General features: G+C 45.0%; 2 protein-coding genes across 2 annotated transcripts; one reads left to right on the top strand and one right to left on the bottom strand.

The window, feature by feature from the left end:
• The first annotated feature begins 6,918 nt into the window (after positions 1–6,918).
• On the top strand, positions 6,919–10,037 carry LOC100845603 (pentatricopeptide repeat-containing protein At2g37230). Its single transcript, XM_024461531.1, has 2 exons — positions 6,919–9,368; positions 9,865–10,037. Exon 1 carries the CDS (start codon positions 6,969–6,971, stop codon positions 9,228–9,230), a length of 2,262 nt encoding a protein of 753 aa, XP_024317299.1. The 5' UTR covers positions 6,919–6,968; the 3' UTR covers positions 9,231–9,368; positions 9,865–10,037.
• A 644-nt stretch (positions 10,038–10,681) lies between these two features.
• On the bottom strand, positions 10,682–12,438 carry LOC100831133 (linolenate hydroperoxide lyase, chloroplastic). The gene has a single exon (XM_003570746.4). It carries the CDS (start codon positions 12,315–12,317, stop codon positions 10,875–10,877), a length of 1,443 nt encoding a protein of 480 aa, XP_003570794.1. The 5' UTR covers positions 12,318–12,438; the 3' UTR covers positions 10,682–10,874.
• Between the last annotated feature and the right edge of the window lie 8,545 nt (positions 12,439–20,983).

Raw genomic sequence — 20,983 nt, 5'->3', positions numbered from 1 at the left:
AGATCGGGGACACGCATGGGATCGTTTCCTGTACGTCCTTCCTGTTCTTGTTTCCGCTCTAAGAAGTCAATACAAGATTTGGTGCGTCAAGAAAGATGCCTTCGTCTCTGAGAATGATTCGTCAAAATTTTATTGATTTTGATTGGTCTGGTTCAAGTGCTATAGGTGAGGAATAGGATACTGGAAGTTATGGGAGATCGAACTCAGGAAGAAATGGCTGCCGTAGATGAGCCCAAAGAGTTTAGTCCTCTCGACAAACTTTCAGGCAAAGAGCACATCAGTTGTCTTCTATGTATCGTCGTGCCTTTCTCCTCTCCATGTTATGTGTTATGAACTTATGAAAATTACATTCCGAGTAAATTTAATAAAAACCATGTCTTTTGTGACAATCATATCGTCGGACCACACTTATCGCAAAAGCATCCACACAACCACATATTTTGAGGCACCTTGTCTCAAGTAGTTAAAAATTAACGGGAGGGTTTTACTGATATTACATAATCCATGATCCGGCTCCATAAATTGCAGAGTACACGCTAGTACCAGAAAGATTTACTATGCACAGTAGACCATGTTTCGTTTGGCCCTATGTGCTTGTACTATATATGCATGTATAGTACAGAGCAAGGCTTTCCTTGACTTCGAAATGAGGGAGGGCAAAATGCATACAAGATGCAACTCTATAAATTGACGAGCAGCAATTCAGAGAAGACAAAGCAACTAGCTAGCTACAGCTATGAGCCTACCGTTAGTCTTTGGAGAAGCTAGCTAGCTCAATTATACCGAACTTAATTGATGAAGGCAAGACATCACATTCTCATCTCTCCACGCAAGTTGGAGCTATGCTTAAGATCTAGGCTTAGGAGGCAACGGGGAACAAATGCTAGCCTCATCAAGGCCAGGCCGTTCAACAACTTACGGCTGCCCCGGAATCCTTGCGCCCGCACGTGTTTCTTGCAATTTTGAAGCACCATGACAGTGTACGTAGTAGTGCTCAATATTGTTGGAGTCAACTAGCCTGTCACTTGAAGTATCACTGGAACTTTTTTTTTTCAAATGTTTTGGAGAGTGTTGATTTAACTTTTTAATTCGTTGGACTAAAAGGATTCCTTACATCATTGACATTTATTGAGGACACGCAGTTGTTTAATTTCTTTCTCATGGAAACTTGCATGCGTATTGAAATCTCGAACAAGCATGTAAGTGCTTAATCTTTCTTCCAGAATTCTTTCGACGCTTTATTTATTTTGATTTTACTGTTTATTTCTGGTATAGGTGCCGAGCGCCATTTCACCCCTCTCAACATAACAATTAGCAGCTTTGCTCCTATATGCCAATGTATGGCAAGATTATGCATCAAATCTTGAAGTCTTAATTCCCATGGTACTTGGAAGCAGGCAACAGAACATATGCATCCTGATTCCTGAACACACGTGCTAGCACCTAGCAGCAGCAACTTAATTTTCAGGTAACATATAAAATGATCCGAATTCATAGTTTCCAAGTACTAATTAAATACAGGACAACATATTTTCAGAGAAATATATGATATGCGTGCCCTCATGCATCAATGACTATCGTAGAGTTCAAGTACACAAGATAGATCCAAATTAATGGGAGGGTTTTACTTTCACGGAAGGCACGATGCAGCTCTACAAATAGCAGAGTACGTGCTTGATGAACGCCAACTAGCTTAGCCCATATTTTGCTTTCCATATGCTAGCAAATGGCATCAAATTCTGGTCTCTCCATGCAAGTTGCTGGAGCTGCGCTAGCTAGGCTTGGGAGGCAACAGGGAACCAAAGTGCACAAGGCTTGTTTCATCGCCGGCTGTCCCGCACTCTCAGCCACGCGCGTCCTGTGACCACTGATGAAATGAAGGCTCCTCTTCGAAAGCCAAAGGAGCACAATGCAGGTCTCGTGATTCATGGCCGATGTCGAATTGTCATCTTCCAAGGAGATGGAGTGCGTGGCGCCCCATTTGCCATGCACTAGATTCCACATTGGAGATTAGGTGTGTCGTGCCCCAATCCCGGTGTAGTAGATTCCGGGATTCAAGCTATGGTCTTATTGGGTCTCAACCCAGATCTGCTGTCAGAACAGAGATAAAACCAGGCCTATATTGTGCAGTTTTTTTGTTTTAAATTCTGTAGTTTACATCCTAGCCGGTTCATCTCTTGTGCCACCGAACTGAGGTTCTATTTACCTCGCGGGTACTGTTCTTCCTTTTGCAATCGACTGGAGAACTCCTTGCACTATGAATTGTGTTTTACTCGGACAAAAGATGCCATCGCTAGATTGGGAATTAATTGTGTTTTACCTCAAATTTTACCGCTCGCGTGAGAAATAGCTGCGCACATTTAACCAAGAAAACTGTGTACAGAAATCCACACCAGTAGTATTTTAGGTTTGCTTAACCCAGAATTTCTCGTTGAAATTAATGCAGAGACACATCTAATCGTTCAAAAATCTTTGCGGGATTAATCCATTTAAATACTGAAAGAAGTAAACATTAATTTTAGTTTTTTAGACGTGGCAAACAATTGAAAGCTTTGACGTCTTAGCAGTGAAATGCAAGCACCCGAATACGTCTGCTTGTCTTTTGGACACTGCAGCATCTGTGACTCATATCTGCATTTATTTCTTGCAAGCATCAAATCTTTGGAACAATTTGGAAAAATAACAGTCTGGCTCGTGAAAACTCCACATAAGTCCAGGGAAGCGATATACTCCCTCCGTTTTCTAAATACTCGTCGAGATTTTAGTGCAAATTGCGTACGAGTGAATAAGAAGGGCAAACACACGCCCATATATATGAACGTTAGACAATGGAAAAGATACTCTCTTGACATCTGCATGCATGGACAAAGGCTCTTGCAAATAGTGGTGGTTTAGAGGGTAGCTCTAAGAGTTCTTGGGCGATCTATGGCACGGAACTAGATTGAACTTGGTCTCTTTATGCATGCATATATGTTGGAGCGAGCTATAGGTTTGGGAGGCAATGGGAAACCACGCTATCCGATCATCACCTTATAGAGTGTTCCACGAGCTCTGCTATGCAGATTATAAGAAAAACATTGAATTTTCAGATGTTATTTGGGCAAACTGCCGATCCATCCCATGGAGGCTCCCTTTGAAAGTCAAAACGAAGAACTTGCTGAACACATGCAAGGAGCAACGCAGAAGACAGCTGCATGTCGCTCTGGCAGAAAAAAATTAATAAGATTCAAATTTGAGTATTTAGCTTTTTTCTAGTCAATGCAACAATTCTACGGTATGTAAGATTCAAATTTTACTATACATCAAATCGACCATAACGTCTTAATTAGAAGGTACTAATTGGAAGCAAGCAACAGAACACATGTATCCTGAACACGTGACAGCCGCAGCAACTTTTCAAAATACTGCTGAACTGAATTGACAATTAACGAATATAATTTTCAAAGAAATGATATGAGTGCCCTCATGCATCAATGACTACCGTAGAGTTCAAGGACACAAGATAGGTCCAAATTAATGGGAGGGTTTTACTTTCGCATAAAGGCACGTACGATGCAGCTCTACAAATAACAGAGTATGTGCTTGATGAACGCCAACTAGCTTAGCCCATATTTTGTTGCTTTCCAGAAATATGCTAGCAATGGCATCAAATTCTGGTCTCTCCATGCAATTTGCTGGAAGTGCGCAGGTCTTGTGATTCATGGCCGCTGTTCAATTGTCATCTTCTAAGAAGATGGAGTACAAGGTGCCCCATAATCCCTGTGCACTCTACGTCTCTACATCTTTGAGGTGCGAAGTTTTGGAGCTGCTCTCCATGATGAAAACTAGCCGTCCTTTGCTCAAGATCCGACGGCCCAGACGAAAGTATGATGGTGGACTCAATGGAGTAGTATATAAGTACCGACGTGTCAGGTAGAGCAGCACTATAGAGGTAATTCGGGAAATTTGTGAGCCCATCATCGGCCTCCACGGCCCACCTGCACCCGTTGAGAGCAGCTGTACGATTTGTTTTAATTGCTCCTTGGTATTAGAAAATTTGCTGAAACGACAATTAAACTGAGAAGGAGGGAGTAATAAATCTATGCATGTATAGTACACAGAGCAAGCGTTCATTGATTACGAAAAGAGGGAGGGGCAAAATGCATACAAGATGCAACTCTATAAATTGACGAGTAGCAGTTCAGAGAAGACAGAGCAACTAGCTACGAGTGTTTTTTCTCATCAGTGCGAAGTATGTGCAGTTCTAGCTAGTATCGGAGAAGCTAGGCCAAAGGCTTTTCTTTCTACTACGAGTTTTGCAGACCGAGCTTGGAATTGTACCGAACTTGATGAAAACGCAAGTTGGATCTATGCTATATAGCTTGGCTTAGGAGGCAAGGGGGAACAACAGCTAGCCTCGTGGACTATTCTGCGTAGTGCAATTTATCATGTATCACCTTAGTCTTTTGGTGTTCCTTTCAATTTTGAAGCACCGCGAGAGTGTAGTGCAATTTAGAGTCACCTATCCTCGTTTGGAATGCCATCAAAACTTGTTTTTTTCAAACACTTTATACAGTGTTGATTTAACTTTTTCAGGTTGTACCAAATTTACAGACTTGTGTATGTGGTTCACTGTACTCTTTCACCAATTGCTTCTTACTCTTACATAATTGATATTTTTCTAGGGCGCAAAGATGTTCCTTTCTCATTGAAATTTACATGCGTATTAAAATCTCGAACATGCATATAAATGCTTAGCTTTTCTGGAATTCTTTCTACGTTTTATTTATTTTAGTTTTTCTACTACAATCAGGTGCTGAGAGCCATTTTACCCGGCCCTCGATCTGACCGTAACAATATACTAATTGGAAGCAAGTAACTGAAGTACTGAACACACGCTTCCTGAACATGTGCTAGCTGAAGCAACTTTTCAAGTACCATGAATCTGAATTGATAGCTTCCAAGTACTAAATACATGACAGCAAATTTTCAGAAAAATGAGATGCGTGCCCTCATGCATCAATGTGATAAAGTTCAAGGACACAAGATATAAGCCCATAAAAAAACCGATGGGCGGGTTTTACTTTTACATAAGACACGATGCAGCTTTACAAATAGCTTAGCCCATACTCTGGTCTTTCCATATGCTAGCATCTAGCGATGGCATCACATTCTGGGCTCTCCATGCAAGTTAATTGCTGGTGCTGCAATAGCTAGGCTTGTGAGGCAACGGGAAACTAAAGTGCACAGGCCGTTCTTCATCGTCGTCTGAACTGCAAACTCAGCCATGCGCGTCCTTGAATCCCTGATGAAATGAAAGCCCCTCTTCGAAAGCCAAAGGAGGATAATGCCGTCGACTCGTGATTCATCACCCATGTTGGATTGTCATAAGAAGATGGATCAGAGAGTCCGTGGTGCCCCAATCCCTGTGCACTCTAGGTCTATGGCTATCTTCTAAGGAGATTGTCTCGTCGCCTGAGTGAACAGGATACCTAGCATTGGGTTTGCTGTTGTAATCCCAGCGAAACATCGTCCACCGTATAGGCAGGCTGCTTGGATGATTACCCGGAATTCGGGGGCATGATGGCGTGCTTCAGGAGTCTATCGTCGATATGCAAGGACGTACTATCATTCCAACTGCAGCAATTCAGATCAATGGTTTATTGATGATCTTTGTTGTTTATGTTTTTTTTTATGGATTTGTCCCCTTTGGAAGTGTACCAATCCATCCTCCTCCTCGATCTCTTTTTACATCATGACTTTATTGATACATGAAACAAAGTACATATATCAATACAACTGTAGAAGACATAAACAACAAAAATCATCGATAAAACCAAAAGCTCCATCATTGATGCATGAAGTCTTAATTAGATGGTACTAATTGGAAGCAAGCAACAGAACACATACATGCATCCTAAAAACGTGCCAGCTGCAGCAACTTTTCAAAGTACCGTTATATCTGAATTGATAGCTTCCAAGTACTAAAATATAAGACAAGAAATTTTCAAAGAAATGAATATGCATGCGTGCCCTCATGCATCAATGACGATCGTAGAGTTCAAGTACACAAGATAGGTCCAAATTAATGGGAGGGTTTTACTTTTACATAAGGCACGATGATGCGCAGCTCTACAAATAGCAGAGTAGTATGTGCTTGATGAACGCCAACCAGCTTAGGCCATATTTTTGCTTTCCACATGCTAGCAAATGGCATCAAATTCTGGTCTCTCCATGCAAGTGAACTGCTGGTGCTGCGCTAGCTAGCTAGGCTTGGGAGGCAACAGGAAACTAAAGTGCACAGCACCTTCTTAGTCATCGTCTGACATGCAATCTCTCTTCGGAATCAATGATGAAATGAAGGCCCCTCTTCGGAAGCCAAAGGAGCAATCATGGCCGACGTTGGATTGTCAATCTTCCGAGGAGATGTAGTGCGTGGTGCCCCAATTCCTGTGAACTGGATTCCAAAATTTGGTGATGAAGTGCGTCTTGCCCCAGTCCCGGTACTGGAAATTCCCATAAAAAAAACGTTGTAGCCGAACTAAAGTTGCCACTTGCTGAAGACTAAAGTCGTCGTCAGAGCGTCATGTGAGGCGCAATAGGAACATGAAGACACGTGACGCGATCACAGTCATGACCTTTTGATCTTGGTTTGTTCAAGGAGACGAAAGTACGAACATGCGTATTCCGGAATATAATAAAGCACAACCCTTTTGTTACCTTAAAAAAGGGTTCTGTTTTTGTTTAGCGAAAAAAAAGGGGTTCTGTTGACCCAAATGCCACTGAGTTCTGAAACCGTGGGCCTGTAAGTCCATAGTATATAGCCCATCTGAAAGGCCCGGTGATATCAGCCCATCTGAAAGGCCCAGTGATATCAGCCCATCATCACAATCCACCCCACCTGAGGCCTGAGGGCTGAGGCTCACACACTGGACTCCCATTCCAGCCAGAGCTCCAAAACCCTCGTCTCCTCCAAACCTCCCGCAGCCATGGCCATGGCGCGCCGCCACCTCCTCCTCCCGCTCCTCTCCCGCAGCCCCCACGCCCCCACCCCTCTCCACCTCCGCCATGCCCTCTGCTCCTCCTCTTCCTCCCCTCCCCCCACCCCCGCCATCGAACCAACCCCCACCGTCGAAACCCCGGAAGAAGAAGCCCCATCAGCGGCGGCGGCGGAGGAGAAGCCAGATACCCCGCCGCCCCGGGCGGAGGAGCCACTGCACGAGACGATCCTGCACATGATCCGGCGCCGCAAGTGGACGACGCGGCTGGAGAACTCTGTGCGGCTGCTCTCGCCCACGCTCTCCGCGCCCCTCGTCCACGGCGTGATCTCCTCGGCCGCCGCCGCCAACCGCGCCGACCTCGCGCTCCAGTTCTTCCGCTTCGCCTACCGCCGCGCCGGGTTCCGCCCGGAGCCGGCCACCTTCTCCCTCCTCATCCCCGTCCTCGCCTCCAACCGCATGCTCAACCACGCCCGCTGCATCCTCCTCGAGACCATGCCGGCCTTCTCCGTCTCCCCCGACGAGGCCACCGTCGCCGCGCTCGTCGCCGCCTACGGCAAGGCCCGCATCCCGCAGGAGGCCGTCAAGCTCTTCCGCCTCATGCCCGAGCTCGGCATCACGCGCACCGCGCTCTCCTACAACGCCGTGCTCAAGGCCATCCTCTGCCGCGGCCGCGAGGCCATGGCCAGGCGGATCTACAACGCCATGATCGCCGATGGGGTCGCGCCGGACCTGTCCACCTACAACACGTTGATCTGGGGGTTTGGGCTTTCTGAGAAGATGGAGGCTGCTGTGAGGGTGTTTGGGGACATGAAGGGCCATGGGGTCACACCGGATGTGACGACTTATAACAACCTGATCAATGCTTGGGTGAGGAATGGTGATCTGGAGAGCGCGCGGAAGGTGTTTGATGAAATGCCGGGAGCTGGGTTTGAGCGGAACTCGGTCTCGTACAATGTGATGATCAAGGGGTATGTTGAGGCGAAAAAGGTCGAGGAGGCGGTGGGGTTGTTCAAGGAGATGGGGGAAAAGGGGTTGAGGTCGAGCGAGAAGACGTTTGCTGCGTTGATGCCTGGGCTTTGCGATGACCAGGGGAGGACCGCTGAGGCACGCAAGGCAGTGGAAGACATGGCGGAGCGACGACTCACGCCAAAGGATAAGACGGTGTTTCTGAGGCTTGTCACCACACTGTGCAAGGCTGGAGATTTGGATGGGGCGTTGGAGGTTCACAAGAAGAGCGGGCAGTTCAAGCATGTCCTGGTGGATCCGAGACAGTATGGTGTGTTGATGCAGAGCTTGTGTGCAGGTGGAAAGTGTGATGGTGCTGTCGAGGTGCTAGATGAGCTTCTTGAGAAGGGCACTCTGCTTAGCCCAAAGAGTCCAGTACTGGAAGCACCTGCTTATAATCCGGTGATTGAGTATCTGTGTAACAACGGGAATACCAAAAAGGCTGAGACATTCTTCAGGCAGCTGATGAAGAAAGGTGTGGATGACAAGCTTGCATTTAACAGTCTTATCCGTGGCCATGCAAAGGAAGGTGTTCTGGAGGCTGCACAGGAGATTCTTGCCATTATGACGCGCCGCGGTGTCCCTACCGATCCTATATCACACACACTGCTTGTTGATAGCTTCCTGAAGAAGAACGAGCCAGCCGATGCAAAGACAGCATTGGACAGCATGATGGAACAGGGGCACTTGCCGAGCCCAGCTCTGTTCAAGTCTGTCATGGTAGCACTTTTCGATGATGGTCGGGTTCAGACAGCAAGCAGGGTCATGAGGAGTATGATCGAGAAGGGAGTTACAGAGAACATGGACATGGCACACAAGATCTTGGAAGCTCTCTTCATGAGGGGCCATGTGGATGAGGCGATTGGCCGTGTCAATCTGATGGTAGAAAATGGCTGTATGCCTGATCTTGACAAGTTGCTAGTCGCCCTTTGCCAAAAGGACAAAGTTATGGAGGCACATAAGCTGGCTGATTTTGCATTAGACCGTGACTTTGAAGTTAGCTTCTCAACCTATGACAAAGTCCTCGAAGCCCTGTACACTGAGGAGAAGACATTGCCAGCATACTCCATGCTCTGCAAGATCAAGCACAAAGGTGGTGTTGTGGACCAGAAGGGTTGCGATGCTTTGATGGATAGCTTAAAAGCCGAAGGATACTCAAAGCAAGCTGACATTCTGTCTAGGATCTTGGTGGAGAGTGGATCCTCCACATCCAAGAGGGGTAAAAAGGTTGCCATGGGTGCTTAGCATAGCAAGGTTTCTGGATGCATGGAACAATCCCATTTTCTTTTTGAATTGAAGAAAGCAGCATTTTGTTTCGTTTATTAATGCTTGTTGGGCTATCTGTCAAATGGGGATTTTCATCCTAGGAGACAAGATGGATAGGTAAATTTACTTTTCTCTCGAAGTCCCTGATTTAATCATGTATCATGTCTTAGAAAACCAATGGTGTTCAATAATGGAGGCAGATGCACTTCTTATGAATTTAGCTGAGAAATTATAACTGTGACATGATGTTACCTCATTGTTTGTAAGTGGCTCAACTAAAGACAGACCAGATTATTTTTGTTTTGGCACCACGCCTGAAGAATGTTTTGATCAATGATGTTATGCTTCTGTTATTTCAACTCATTAATTTTGTTAATACTGATGACAGATAGTGTGATGTTCGGGACTTTTGGCTTGTCATATATCTTTCAGTTTCCTGGACTGATGTTGTGTCAGATTAAACTTATGCAGTAACATGATTTGTATTCTTGGATCCATTGCTGCTAGAAGTGTTAATCTTTGATTCTTGGTTTACCTCCAGATTCTCTGTTAATAATTTGGTGCATTTTGCACTTGTTGAACAGTTACCCATTTTTTTGTCATTTAAACACAGGCCGCAGCCCTATTTTCAGCTTCTCCTGGATGACTTGTTTGTAGCTGGAAAACAATAACGAGACAAGTGTCGTGCTCAAATTGTTATCATCCCTTGTGTTTGCAACTGTATGACTCGTTTCCATAGCGACCCTTGCCTGCATGTTATTTTCTCTAATTTTCTGAACTGTCGTCTGTTCTTCCCCTGTCGTGATGGGATGGAGTTATAGCCTAAGAAATTTTGTTGTCTTTTTCTCACTCATTTTTGCCTGTGATTTTTCCGGTGTTAGTGCTGCATGATATATTGTTCTCCTGCCAATTTCCATTCTTTCTTGTATCTCAATCCCAAGCCTGGCAATTTCCCTTCTTGCCCTGCTTCGCTGGAACAACTTGCGCCATTGGGTTGTTGTTTTTGTCCCCAGGTGCCATGCACTGATAGATAGGGATTGGATTGGATGGTCTCCTGCGTCCACATGTGACGTGCCTTGCAATTCTGGGCCTTGCAATTTGACAAGGTTGATATTTTGAAGCTGCTGGGGGGCCTCTTTGGATGGATCTCTGGAAAGCTCGTTCCATTTCACAAGAAGCCTTTTTTGTTTTTGGCTCTCTTCATGATCACTTGTCCCTGTTCATCTGTTGTCTCCATGCAAAACACGAGGTGTCCCAATCTCAATGCATCTTTCCTACGGATCAGATCAGTAGAAAGGCCATGATGTGATGGACTCGTGTTCCTTGCCTCTTTGGAACGCCCCATCTTTCGTTCTGCTGGTAAATCGACTCTGTTTACAATTGTACAATCTACACTTGCCTACAATGCAATACTGTCAAAAACAATGAAATGCATGCAGAGTGTACTGTGTACGGGTAGTAATAATCACCAGGCTACATAAAACAGTTCATGCTTCATTTACCACCGCAACCAATAGAGAGATTATGAACAGGAGAGGAGAGAATTTCTCTCCTTTTCTTATTTACTGAGAGACAAGCTATAGAGTGAAAAATAACACTCCAAATGAACCTCTTTGAAATACGTTAGCTTGATCGCTTCTGGAGCTTGGTGAAGCTTGTCCCTTCGCACTCAAAATCATCGTACCGGCGGAACATCTCGGCGACGAGCATGCAGGCGGTGGCGACGACGGCGTCCTTGGCGGCGCATTGCTTGTTCCCGACCGCCGGGTCCGCCGTCTCGGGCCCATTGGACCAGTACACGTGCTTGAGCAGCTTCTCCCCTTCTTCCCCGACGAACCTATCCGGCACGAACTCCTCCGGCCGGTCAAACACCGCCGGGTCCCGCATCGCCAGCGGCTGGTACCCACAGAGCATCTCCCCGGCGGCCACCGCGAACCCTTCGCTGCCGTGGGACCTCAAGGTAAAGTTCTCCCTGGCGCGCCCGAACTGCAACGGCACCGGCGGCCGCGTCCGGAGCACCTCGTACACCGTCGACCTCACCAGCGGCATCCCCTTCACCGCCCCGAAGCCGATCGCACCATTGTTCTCATCCAAAACGCGGCGGACTTCCTCGCGGAGTTTCGGCCGGAGGTTTACGCCGGTGGGGGTTTTGGCGCCGATCTCGAGGATGAGGAATGGGAGGAACACGGAGAACCCCCCGAAGGCGTTGAAGCCGAGGACGAAGAGGATGTTGTTGATGGCGTCCTTCTGGGAGAGGCCGTGGGTGTCTACCCCGACGGCGACGGCGTCGGCGCCGTGCTTGGAGACGAAGCGGTAGAGGACGTCGTAGCCAGGGCGGATGAGGAAGGCCGGGAAAGGGAAGGAGTGGAAGAGAAGCTCCTCCAATGGCTGCGGCAGGGCCCCGATCTTCTGGGTCGGGATCAGCTGCAGCCCCAGCCAGAGGTCGAGGATGAAGAAGCCGAATCTGTCCACGAGCTTGTCCATGGCCGGGTCGGCGCCCACCACCGCCTTGCAGAGGAACTTGAACACGCACTGCTGCAACGGCACCAGGTAGCTCGCGGCGGCGGCGCCATTGTTGAGCTCGGATTCGAGGTTCGAGATCATGGAATCGAGCCCGGAGAGGAACTCATCGGCCCAGATTTTGGAGCTGCGGCGGAGGAGATCCATGGCGAAGGCCTTGGTCCTGGCGTGGTCCGGCTCCGCCGTGTCGAGGTAGACGCCGACGCGGGTGCCGCCGGTGAAGGCGGCGGAAGGGTTGTAGGGCCCGATGAGGCAGTCGCGCTTGTCGACGAGGGAGGAATCGAAGAGGGCGGTGAAGGCGGCGGCGTCGACGACGGCGACGACGCGCGGGTCGACGCCGAGGAAGAAGGGGAACGTCGGCGGGATGTTGGCCCGGAACACGGTGCTCTTGTGGGAGGCGGCCCGGCGGCGGAAGAACTCGTCGGGCCCCTGGAACCAGAAGTAGTCCAGCCGGTCCTTTAGTGGGCCGAGGATCGGGGGCCCGTGGCTGCCCGGGATCCGGCGCGGCTGGGCCGCCGTGGCCGCCGGCGAGAAGGACGGCAGCATTGCGCTGGGTATGAGATATGCTAGCTGCTGCTTGGGATATCCCCTGTGTGGTGTTGAGCTGCTTGCTCTCACTCACTGGAGACTGGGCTACTGCCTACTGGTCACTGGCTCCTGGTAGCTACTACTCCAGCTCAGTAGTCAGTGGAGTGCAGACTACAGGAGCTGGGGAACACGTGGAAGGCGAGAGGTTGGCGATGACGTGGACACGCCACGTCGGTCTCCAGCAGAGCGTGAGGATCATGTGGGCCCTTTTCGTCTGTGTTTCGTCCTGCGGCTGCTAGTGTTTTGATTACGGTGTTTGGAAATATCATTTCGAATCTAAAACTTTTCAGGAAAATAAAATGTTGTGCAGTATCAGCCTACCAGGCGGCTCGCTAAACACGTTTTCCGCCCTAAAATAGTTGTGTATGTAATTCTTTTAGAAAAAAGAGATTAAGTAGGCAAGTAACAAATCTTTAAACGTTGGTTTATTAAATCCTGAAAAAGTTAAATCTCTCTGTCTTCAATGTGTGTGCCGACAAAGTGTGTTCAACAATCTTAAGTTTTAAAATTACATGGACGAATGGTTCATGCATCCCTTCGATCAATGTCTATGAAATGTTTAACAAATTCACATTTTAATCTGAATCTTTTGGAGAACTTGAGGGAGTAATAACACGGTGAGGCGCTTCCAGATTTAGCAAACATATTTGAAAAAAAAACCCTTAAAAAGGATACAATTAATTTATTAAAACAATTACTCGCCGGCCTAATCTTACTCAGATATGTGGGAGGATATGCAAGAGTCAAACCTAGGCAACAATTAATGTATTCATTGCTCTAAAAACAATAATAATAAATGTATTCCAATTATTTTACTCACGATATACATGAACATATCTCGTTAATTTCGAGGAATTAATGGAAATTATACATAGCTAGCACTGGCCGGTTATCTTCTCTCTTACGTTTTTCTTTTGTATATATATGGATATTCGTCGGTACAATACGCAATGGTAGTGCTCATAATCGCTCATGGAGTACAAGTCCATTTACATGAATCCTATCCGTTCACAGGCTGTACTCTCGGTGCTTCTTCTTCTCATATGCTTTGCAATCCATGCACAATGTAAGTTGTAGAAATTCGCTCATATATACTTCAAGTAATTGCTATATACAGTTTGATTAAACAAAAAAGTTATCTATTTATTTACATATCGATATATCATTCTGTGTATAGGCAGAACCATGGAAGACTTGGGCAACAAGAAGGGTGATAATCCGCCATACGGGCTATGCTTTCGTCGAGAAAACACTCGAGCTTGCAAAACCTTGACATTTTGCTATTGTTGTTATGTGGGTGATTACCTCTGCTATCGGACGATAGACGACTGCGATAACAATTGCGGGAAAACCCCGCCCAAATTCCCTCCCCCGCCCTCTCGTCAAATCTGATTTTGTCGATCCATGACATGTGATGTATTAATTGGTGAGCAAAATTTGGTAATAAGATCAACAATGCCGGATCGAGTTGCATGTGTCTAGATAAACCGTTTATCAAGATGAACTTACATTCTGCTTATATTTTGAAGATCTGCAAATTTAGCTAAAATTTTATCCAACTACTGTATCATTGTTATTTTTTTTTTAGAATCGCCTGCAACTTTATTCAAACTTGCAAACTATTTACTGTACCATTGGTAGTCCTCGCAAGAAACTCATTATTGCTCGTAGACGAGACTTGCATCGTCTCCCTCTTTCAAAAAAAAAAAGAGACTTGCATCGTCTGCATCCAAAGGCAGAGCTGGGCCGCAGGCTACCCAGGCCATCGCCCGGGTCATGGGAAAAAAAAATCAGCCCATAACAAAGAAAATTTGGGCCTCCACCCGGGTCCCTGGCCCAGTCCGTGGAGAGTGTTTCATATATAAAACGGTGGGTGTTCTCAAAAAAAAAAACGGTGGGAATCTGTGATTCTACAGGTGTGTCAAGGGACTTGACGAAGTTAAACCATGGAATATCATCGTGAAATTAGTGCTGGTGCTTTTCTTCCAACCTCAACATTGGTGTGAACAATTTTCAGTACTTCTCTTGCTGCCTCGCAATCAGTGTGACAGATTCTTATGTATTTTCTCCGTTTCTCGTTCTCCAGTATCTTAATAAGGAGACGCCTTGCCATGCTTATACCATGTGAAAAGAGTGCTCACACTCACTCATTATGAGTTGCAAAATTGCCTGATCACATGCATTAATCGTTACGTAATTAAGGTCTCACACTAACTGTGTGGGAGAGAATACCGAGCATTGCAACATATATAGCTTCCAACTAGGCCTCCTTCTACTATATATATGTTGGAACCTTATTAATATTGTAGCTCCAATAAGATATATACATTTGACTTGTTCGTTTTATGTCCTCCCTCTGATTCTAAATTCTTTACTCAAATTTATCCAAATATTGATGTATCTTCTTTTTTTTAAACGTCTAAATACATGTAATATGTCAACAACAATTTAGTATCGGAAGGAGTACCTATATATTTTGGAATATTGGAGAGAACCAAAATATCAAGCCCATGGTGCATAAGCTGATGGTTGTGGATGCTTTGCGAGTTTTATTTATGTGCGTGTGGATCTTGGGCCGTCTTTATAAATGCCAGGCAACAAATACATGGCGTCAAAAAGGTGATTTGGCTGTTGTCATTGTAGGCTCATCATGCACATCAAGTCATTAGGTTCACTCTTCCTAGTGTCGTGGTTGAAGGGTTATAGTGTTTTTTCTTGCAAATCGCCGACATATGCAAGATTGGAGACTTTTGGGTGTGCTTACGTGCCCACAAAAGATCTCCACGACATACATGTGGATGTCTTTTCCACCATGTAATAAGGGAGAATTGCAGGACAACTATATTGAGAAATACATATCAGGAAAGCTGAAATGTCCGTGCGTTGCAACGGAACAACAAAATAAGATAATACATTCAAAAACATGCATCAAAACCTCTCTTTGCTCTTCTTTAATGATCACCAAATATCCATTTAAAAAAGTTTTCTTCCGAAGATTATGTCTCTATACTCTAGTCTCTCAAAGTAGAACAATACACTTCCTTCTGAAAATTATATAACATCACCCGGTCAAAGATGTTTTGAGACGGAATCACTTAATTTTTTTAAAACAAAGAGTTAAAGGGGCAACAAATTTATGTTTTGGCAGCTAGATTTTCGTTTATGAGTATAGACATTTGATTATTTTGTTGAGAATGCCTATTCTGATTTTGCTAGTTTTCTGAAGGAGCTTATCAATATTAGATTAAATCAAGCAGAATTAATAAGCTGGCAATGCACGTGTAATTTTTTTCCAATTATTTGCTCGAGTTGTTCAGCGGATCTGACTTGTGGGCAGTTCAGATAACTTGACGTCGTTGGCCTCTCGGCTATCTGTCTGCTCATAGTCCTGTCTCTGCGTGGCGGCTAGAGTCCGTCTTATATGGCCGGCAAGTATTAAATGTGGCAACTCGCCCGCGTATATCCGATCCAAATGGGTAGGATATGGGTCGACGTTTACGCCCATGGGTATACCCGATGGCTCGCCAGATTAGTCATGATTAGGGTATGGGTATAGGTTTATACCCATTGGACACCAGATGGGTCGACCAGTTAATATTTTAATTAAATAAATATTATTTTATTATATAATATGTGGACTCTTTTATTTTTTTAGCGAAATGTGGATTCTTTGATGCAATAAGGATTAACGGATGAACCATGCTGTAAAAAAATAAATAAAGACCAAGTGCAAAATTGGCCCAGTAGCCCATGACTCGATGACTTATCAACTTGGCCTATTTGGCCATCTCTCTCGCTCAGTTAGGCTCACAGAACCTCTAAAAAAAGTCAGGCTCACAGAAGAAAGGCATCGGGGCGCCTTCTCCCATCTCCCATTCTACACTCGGCCATCATCTCTCGTCCTCTCTACTATGCCCTAGGCGCCGTCACCATTCTCTCTCGCAGTCTGTACCATCTGCTTGTTCTAACAATTCGCCATCTTCTCGTGTAATTTAGCCATAAGAGGGGACGGCCATGGCTGGGAAACGTAAGAGGGGACCAGCCATGGCCGCGCCTGGAATACAAAGGGGACGGCCGTGGCTTCGATTCCTTGCCCGGTGGGTGCCCGATTGGGTCTCATCTTCCGACTCCCGTAGTGTTTCGGCGGAGCGATCTTTTTCTCGTCAGATTCGGAGTTGTTGCTCGACTGTCGTAACGATCCCGCTGGCGATGGATTCCCTCGCGGAGGTCCAGTCCAATTCGGTGCAGGTAACGGGCCAGCCGGCTTAGTAGCCCTAATATGCATGCAATCTTGGGGCCCACAATTTTTTTGGAAAGTTTGACAGACGACGGTGAAGAGAACGGTCCGTGTTTTTTAGATAGGTATAGATTACAAATGAATTGATACAGCTACTAAATCAAATTGTTACATCTGTTCAAACTATTTGTGGCATGACACACACGTTGTTTCAACCTCGTGAGGGAGCTAGGTACTTCCATGGCACATGCATGAAGCGTTTCATCTCCCGGTAAAAGGTTTTCATGACATCGGAATTAATTAAAATCAAGTCCATCACAGGTGAAAATTGTTTCCATCGCAGAACAGAATTGTTTTAGAAAATATTTGCATCGTATTAAGAAAATTCGACCCGTGCCCATGCTTAATTTCTGCGACACCCTAAGGCCTTAACTGGTGGCCTTGCAGTTATTTGGAACGAAAATCCATTACAGCTAGGAAAGATCCATTAATTACATATACGATATTAGTTGGAAAAATTCCGAAGCAGAAGATTTATCATTGCCGAGGTGCTCAGCAGTCAGCATGGTGAGAAATGAGCATTGGCTCTTGCGATGCAGCACTTGTGGATATATTATATCATGGTGCTATGGATGAATCAATAGCATGCGGATGATTCACGTTGTGTCCGTGTAGTAAGCTTTTGGCCTTCTCCGTCAACTCACATGGTCAAGGAAGAGTTCTGTCGTTTGTCTTTGCTTCCCTGGATTTGTTCTCCTCCAAAGTCTCACAATCTAAAAGGTGAACCAATAATTCCATGTGTTGAGACCATCCATGGATATGGATATATATGATTAGACCGTGGCAAGTCGGTGGATATATTATATAGAGAGCTACACTGTGTCTATCTGCCGTTCGATCTGTTTGAGAAGATTGAAAAGAGGATCGGATGCATGAGCGATCAGATGCATGTGTGCTGCAGACTGCTTATTTTGCGTGCAACCTCAATATTAGCATGGGCAAATTTAGATACTTTTCTGTCCTACCTCAAACAAACAGACTGCTTATTTTGCGTGCAACCTCAATATTAGCATGATCTCCTTTTTAACTATCGAGACAAATACAATAAATTTCCTAAAAGTAATGCTCACACTAGTTGTGAGTTGCAAAATTGCTCATGCTAATCATCACGTAAGGTCGTCTCACACTAATTGTGAGTTGCAACTGTCCTTCTGTGTGTATATATCAGAGGACCTCTCCTCCACTATTGTATTCCCCTGACTCTCATATGGTATATTTCTTCACTCATTCATTTTATATAGCTAGCTATTTTGAGATATTGGAGAAAACCAAAACCAACAAGTCCATGGTGCTAAGCTAATAACTCTGGATGCTTCGCGAGTTGCATTTGTGTGTGGATCTTGGGCCATGTTTGCGAAGGCCAAGCAGAAAATAGATGCTGTCGTCGTTTATAAGTATGGCATGATCTACGTGGGTGACCATTATAGTCAAATTCAATATTGCTGAATCCATTTTCTCCAGTTAAAGGGTTTGTGAGAGTGTCCGCAGTGCGTTTAAGAAAGATGCCTTACTCAGGGGCACTGTCAGTACATCCAAGTGAAGAGGGATGTGTATGCCCTCGGGAACCATGCTGAGGTCCCAAGTAGTGGGATTTATCACTTATTCACTTACCTGTGTGGCAATTTGTATTCGGTGAAAAGATCATCCAAGCTTGTGAAGAGGCCGGAAAGCATATATGGTTCTTGTTCAGCTTTTTGTGTTGAGGATTAATAAGAACAATCTGCAACCTCAACCCGCTGAATTTTTTTTAAGGGGACCTCAACCCACTGAATATGTATGCCAGTCCAGATATGGGCCCCAAAACGAATAGCTATTGGGAGCGTTTATTTCTTAGTCGTCAAAAAAATAGCTATTATATACATTTGTTCAGCCCATTGTAACCTAATCAACTACAGGGCCCAACTTAGGTGAAGCATATGAAAGGGGGGGAAGGGAAAATGAAAGGCCCAACTTTACTCATTGATAAATGATAACTGCACTCAGCATTGCTGCTTGCTCATCGACGCTGATCAAAATTAAGCACATGATACATTCATGGTACGTACATTTTCTTTGCAAACTCAACATTGGTGTGAACAATTTTCAATACTTCTCTTGCCACCTCACGATTAGTGTGACAGTTCTTATGTATTTTCTCGTTCTCCAGTATGTTAAGGATGTAACAATTTGCAACAATTCCATGCCTTCTTCTTGCATTTTTCACAAGGTATAACAAATTAATTGCTACGACCATTGCCGAATCAAATTGTTACATTCCGTCAAAAAAAAATTTTGGTGTACGACACCTACAATTGTTTCGATCGCGTGACGAACAGTACATACAATTCCGGCTAAACTAATCCACCTATTTGTCGCCGGATCATCGGCAAGGGGCCGGGGAGGGCCAGGGAACAACACCAGCAAGTAATAGCAGGACAAGGGCCACCATCATCGCCAAAGAATAGGATGCATTTCCTGATTATCTAGCCGCGCGAACTCGCACTCATGGCCATGGTCGTCTTTGAGGAATCGGTTGTGTGTAGGTGATTTGTTTTCCTCCAAAATCTCACAATCTAAAAGATGAACCAATAATTCCATGTATGTCGAGACCATGGATGGATATGATTAGGCCGTGGAAAGGTGGATATTATATAGAGGGCCAGCCACAGTGACAATGTGAACCTAAAAGGAGAATGTGCACCTTTTCTTGGATGTATTTTGTTCTCAGTCAATTATTTTAATTTTTCATCCTTTTTGGATGGGTCACAATATATATATATCCGAGGACCTTTCCTCCAATATTGTATCCCCCCGATTCTCATATGGTATATTTCACTCATTCATTTTATATAGCTAGCTATTTTGAGATATTGGAGACAACCAAAACCAACAAGTCCATGGTGCTAAGCTAATAACTTTGGATGCTTCCAAAGTTGTATCTGTGTGTGGATCTTGGGCCATGTTTGCGAAGGCCAAGCAGAAAATAGATGTTGTCGTCGTCGTTTATAAGTATGGCATGATCTACATGGGGGGGTGACCATTGTAGTCAGATTCAGCATTGCTAGTTTCATTTTCTCTGGTTGAAGGGTTTGTGAGAGTGTCCGCGATGCGTTTAAGAAAGATGCCTTGCTCAGTGGCACTGTTAGTAGATTCAAGTGAAGAGGGATGTGTAGCAGTTTGTCTTCGGTGAAAAGGGCATCCCAATTCTCTGTTCAGCGCAATTGTTCCAATCAGCTTGTGAAGGACAGGTCAGAAAACACGCATGGGGCTTGCTTAGCTTTTTGGAGCAAGGGTAATTTCCCCTGGTTATCGTTAGTACAAATAAGAGATGTAAGGTTATTAATATTCAACTTTTCTTTGTGTACACGATATCATATTGTTTTGTATTGAGGATTAATAATAAAAATCTGCAAGATTTAGTTTTTTTCGCTTTGACAAGTAATTAACCAGACATTTTGGACCCATGCTAGCTAGCCTTGCTTTAGGTAGGTGTCAATGCAGAAATTCGCTCTTAGGTGCATATGCTCTCATTATTTTGAAAAATTCAAAAGCTGGGTCTAACAAGTACAAAATTCTCGCAAGTAGACCCGTTTCATAAAAATAAAAGGAATTTATTTGTTACCTCATAAAAATAGCAAGAATGGGGAGATAGAAAAGCATCTTGAATTGAACTGTTTGCAAAGATGTGAATTTTTGCATGAAACTATGAACATGTCAGGACAAGTCGTGGAGCAAGGCAAGAGGCAGCGGCCTAGGCCAAGCAAAAAAATCAAGTCCATCACAGGTGAAAATTGTTTTCATCGCATAACAGAAATGTTTTAGAAATTTTTTGCATCATATTAAGAAAATTGCGACCAATGCCCATGCTTAATTACCGCGACACCCTCAACTGGTGGCCTTGCAAGTATTTAGGATGAAAATCCATTACAACTAGGAAAGATCCGATCCATTAATTACATATACGATATTAGTCGGAAAAATCCCGAAGCAGAAGAGAACTCGGCATGCATGATCATGGCGAGAAAAGAGTACTGGCCCTTCTGATGCAGCACTTGGGAGATAACTCTGCCACGCTATTGTTGCCAGATCGGCGACGGGCTTGGAGAAAACCGCAGCAATTGCAGGACGAGGACCGCCTTCCACACCATCAGCGCCGATGAGTGGGACGCATCTCCTGAGCAAGACCAGCTCGCACTCATGGCCATCGTCGCCATGGATGAATCAAACGGTTGGGGATGATCTGCTTTGTGTACGTGTATTAAGCTTTTGACCTTCCCATTCAACTGACATGGCCGGGGGAGAGTTCTATCATGTAGCTTTGCTACCCTGGATTTGTTCTCCTCCAAAG

Source organism: Brachypodium distachyon, chromosome 3 (genome assembly GCF_000005505.3).
Source record: "Brachypodium distachyon strain Bd21 chromosome 3, Brachypodium_distachyon_v3.0, whole genome shotgun sequence".
NCBI classification, from domain to species: Eukaryota; Viridiplantae; Streptophyta; class Magnoliopsida; order Poales; family Poaceae; genus Brachypodium; species Brachypodium distachyon.
The sequence above is the reverse complement of the archived record's forward strand: the minus strand, read 5'-3'. Positions and strand labels throughout refer to the sequence as shown.

Coding starts and splice junctions, on each gene's coding strand:
- LOC100845603 (XM_024461531.1), top strand. CDS start 6,969: ATGGCCATGGCGCGCCGCCACCTCCTCCTCCCGCTCCTCTCCCGCAGC.
- LOC100831133 (XM_003570746.4), bottom strand. CDS start 12,317: ATGCTGCCGTCCTTCTCGCCGGCGGCCACGGCGGCCCAGCCGCGCCGG.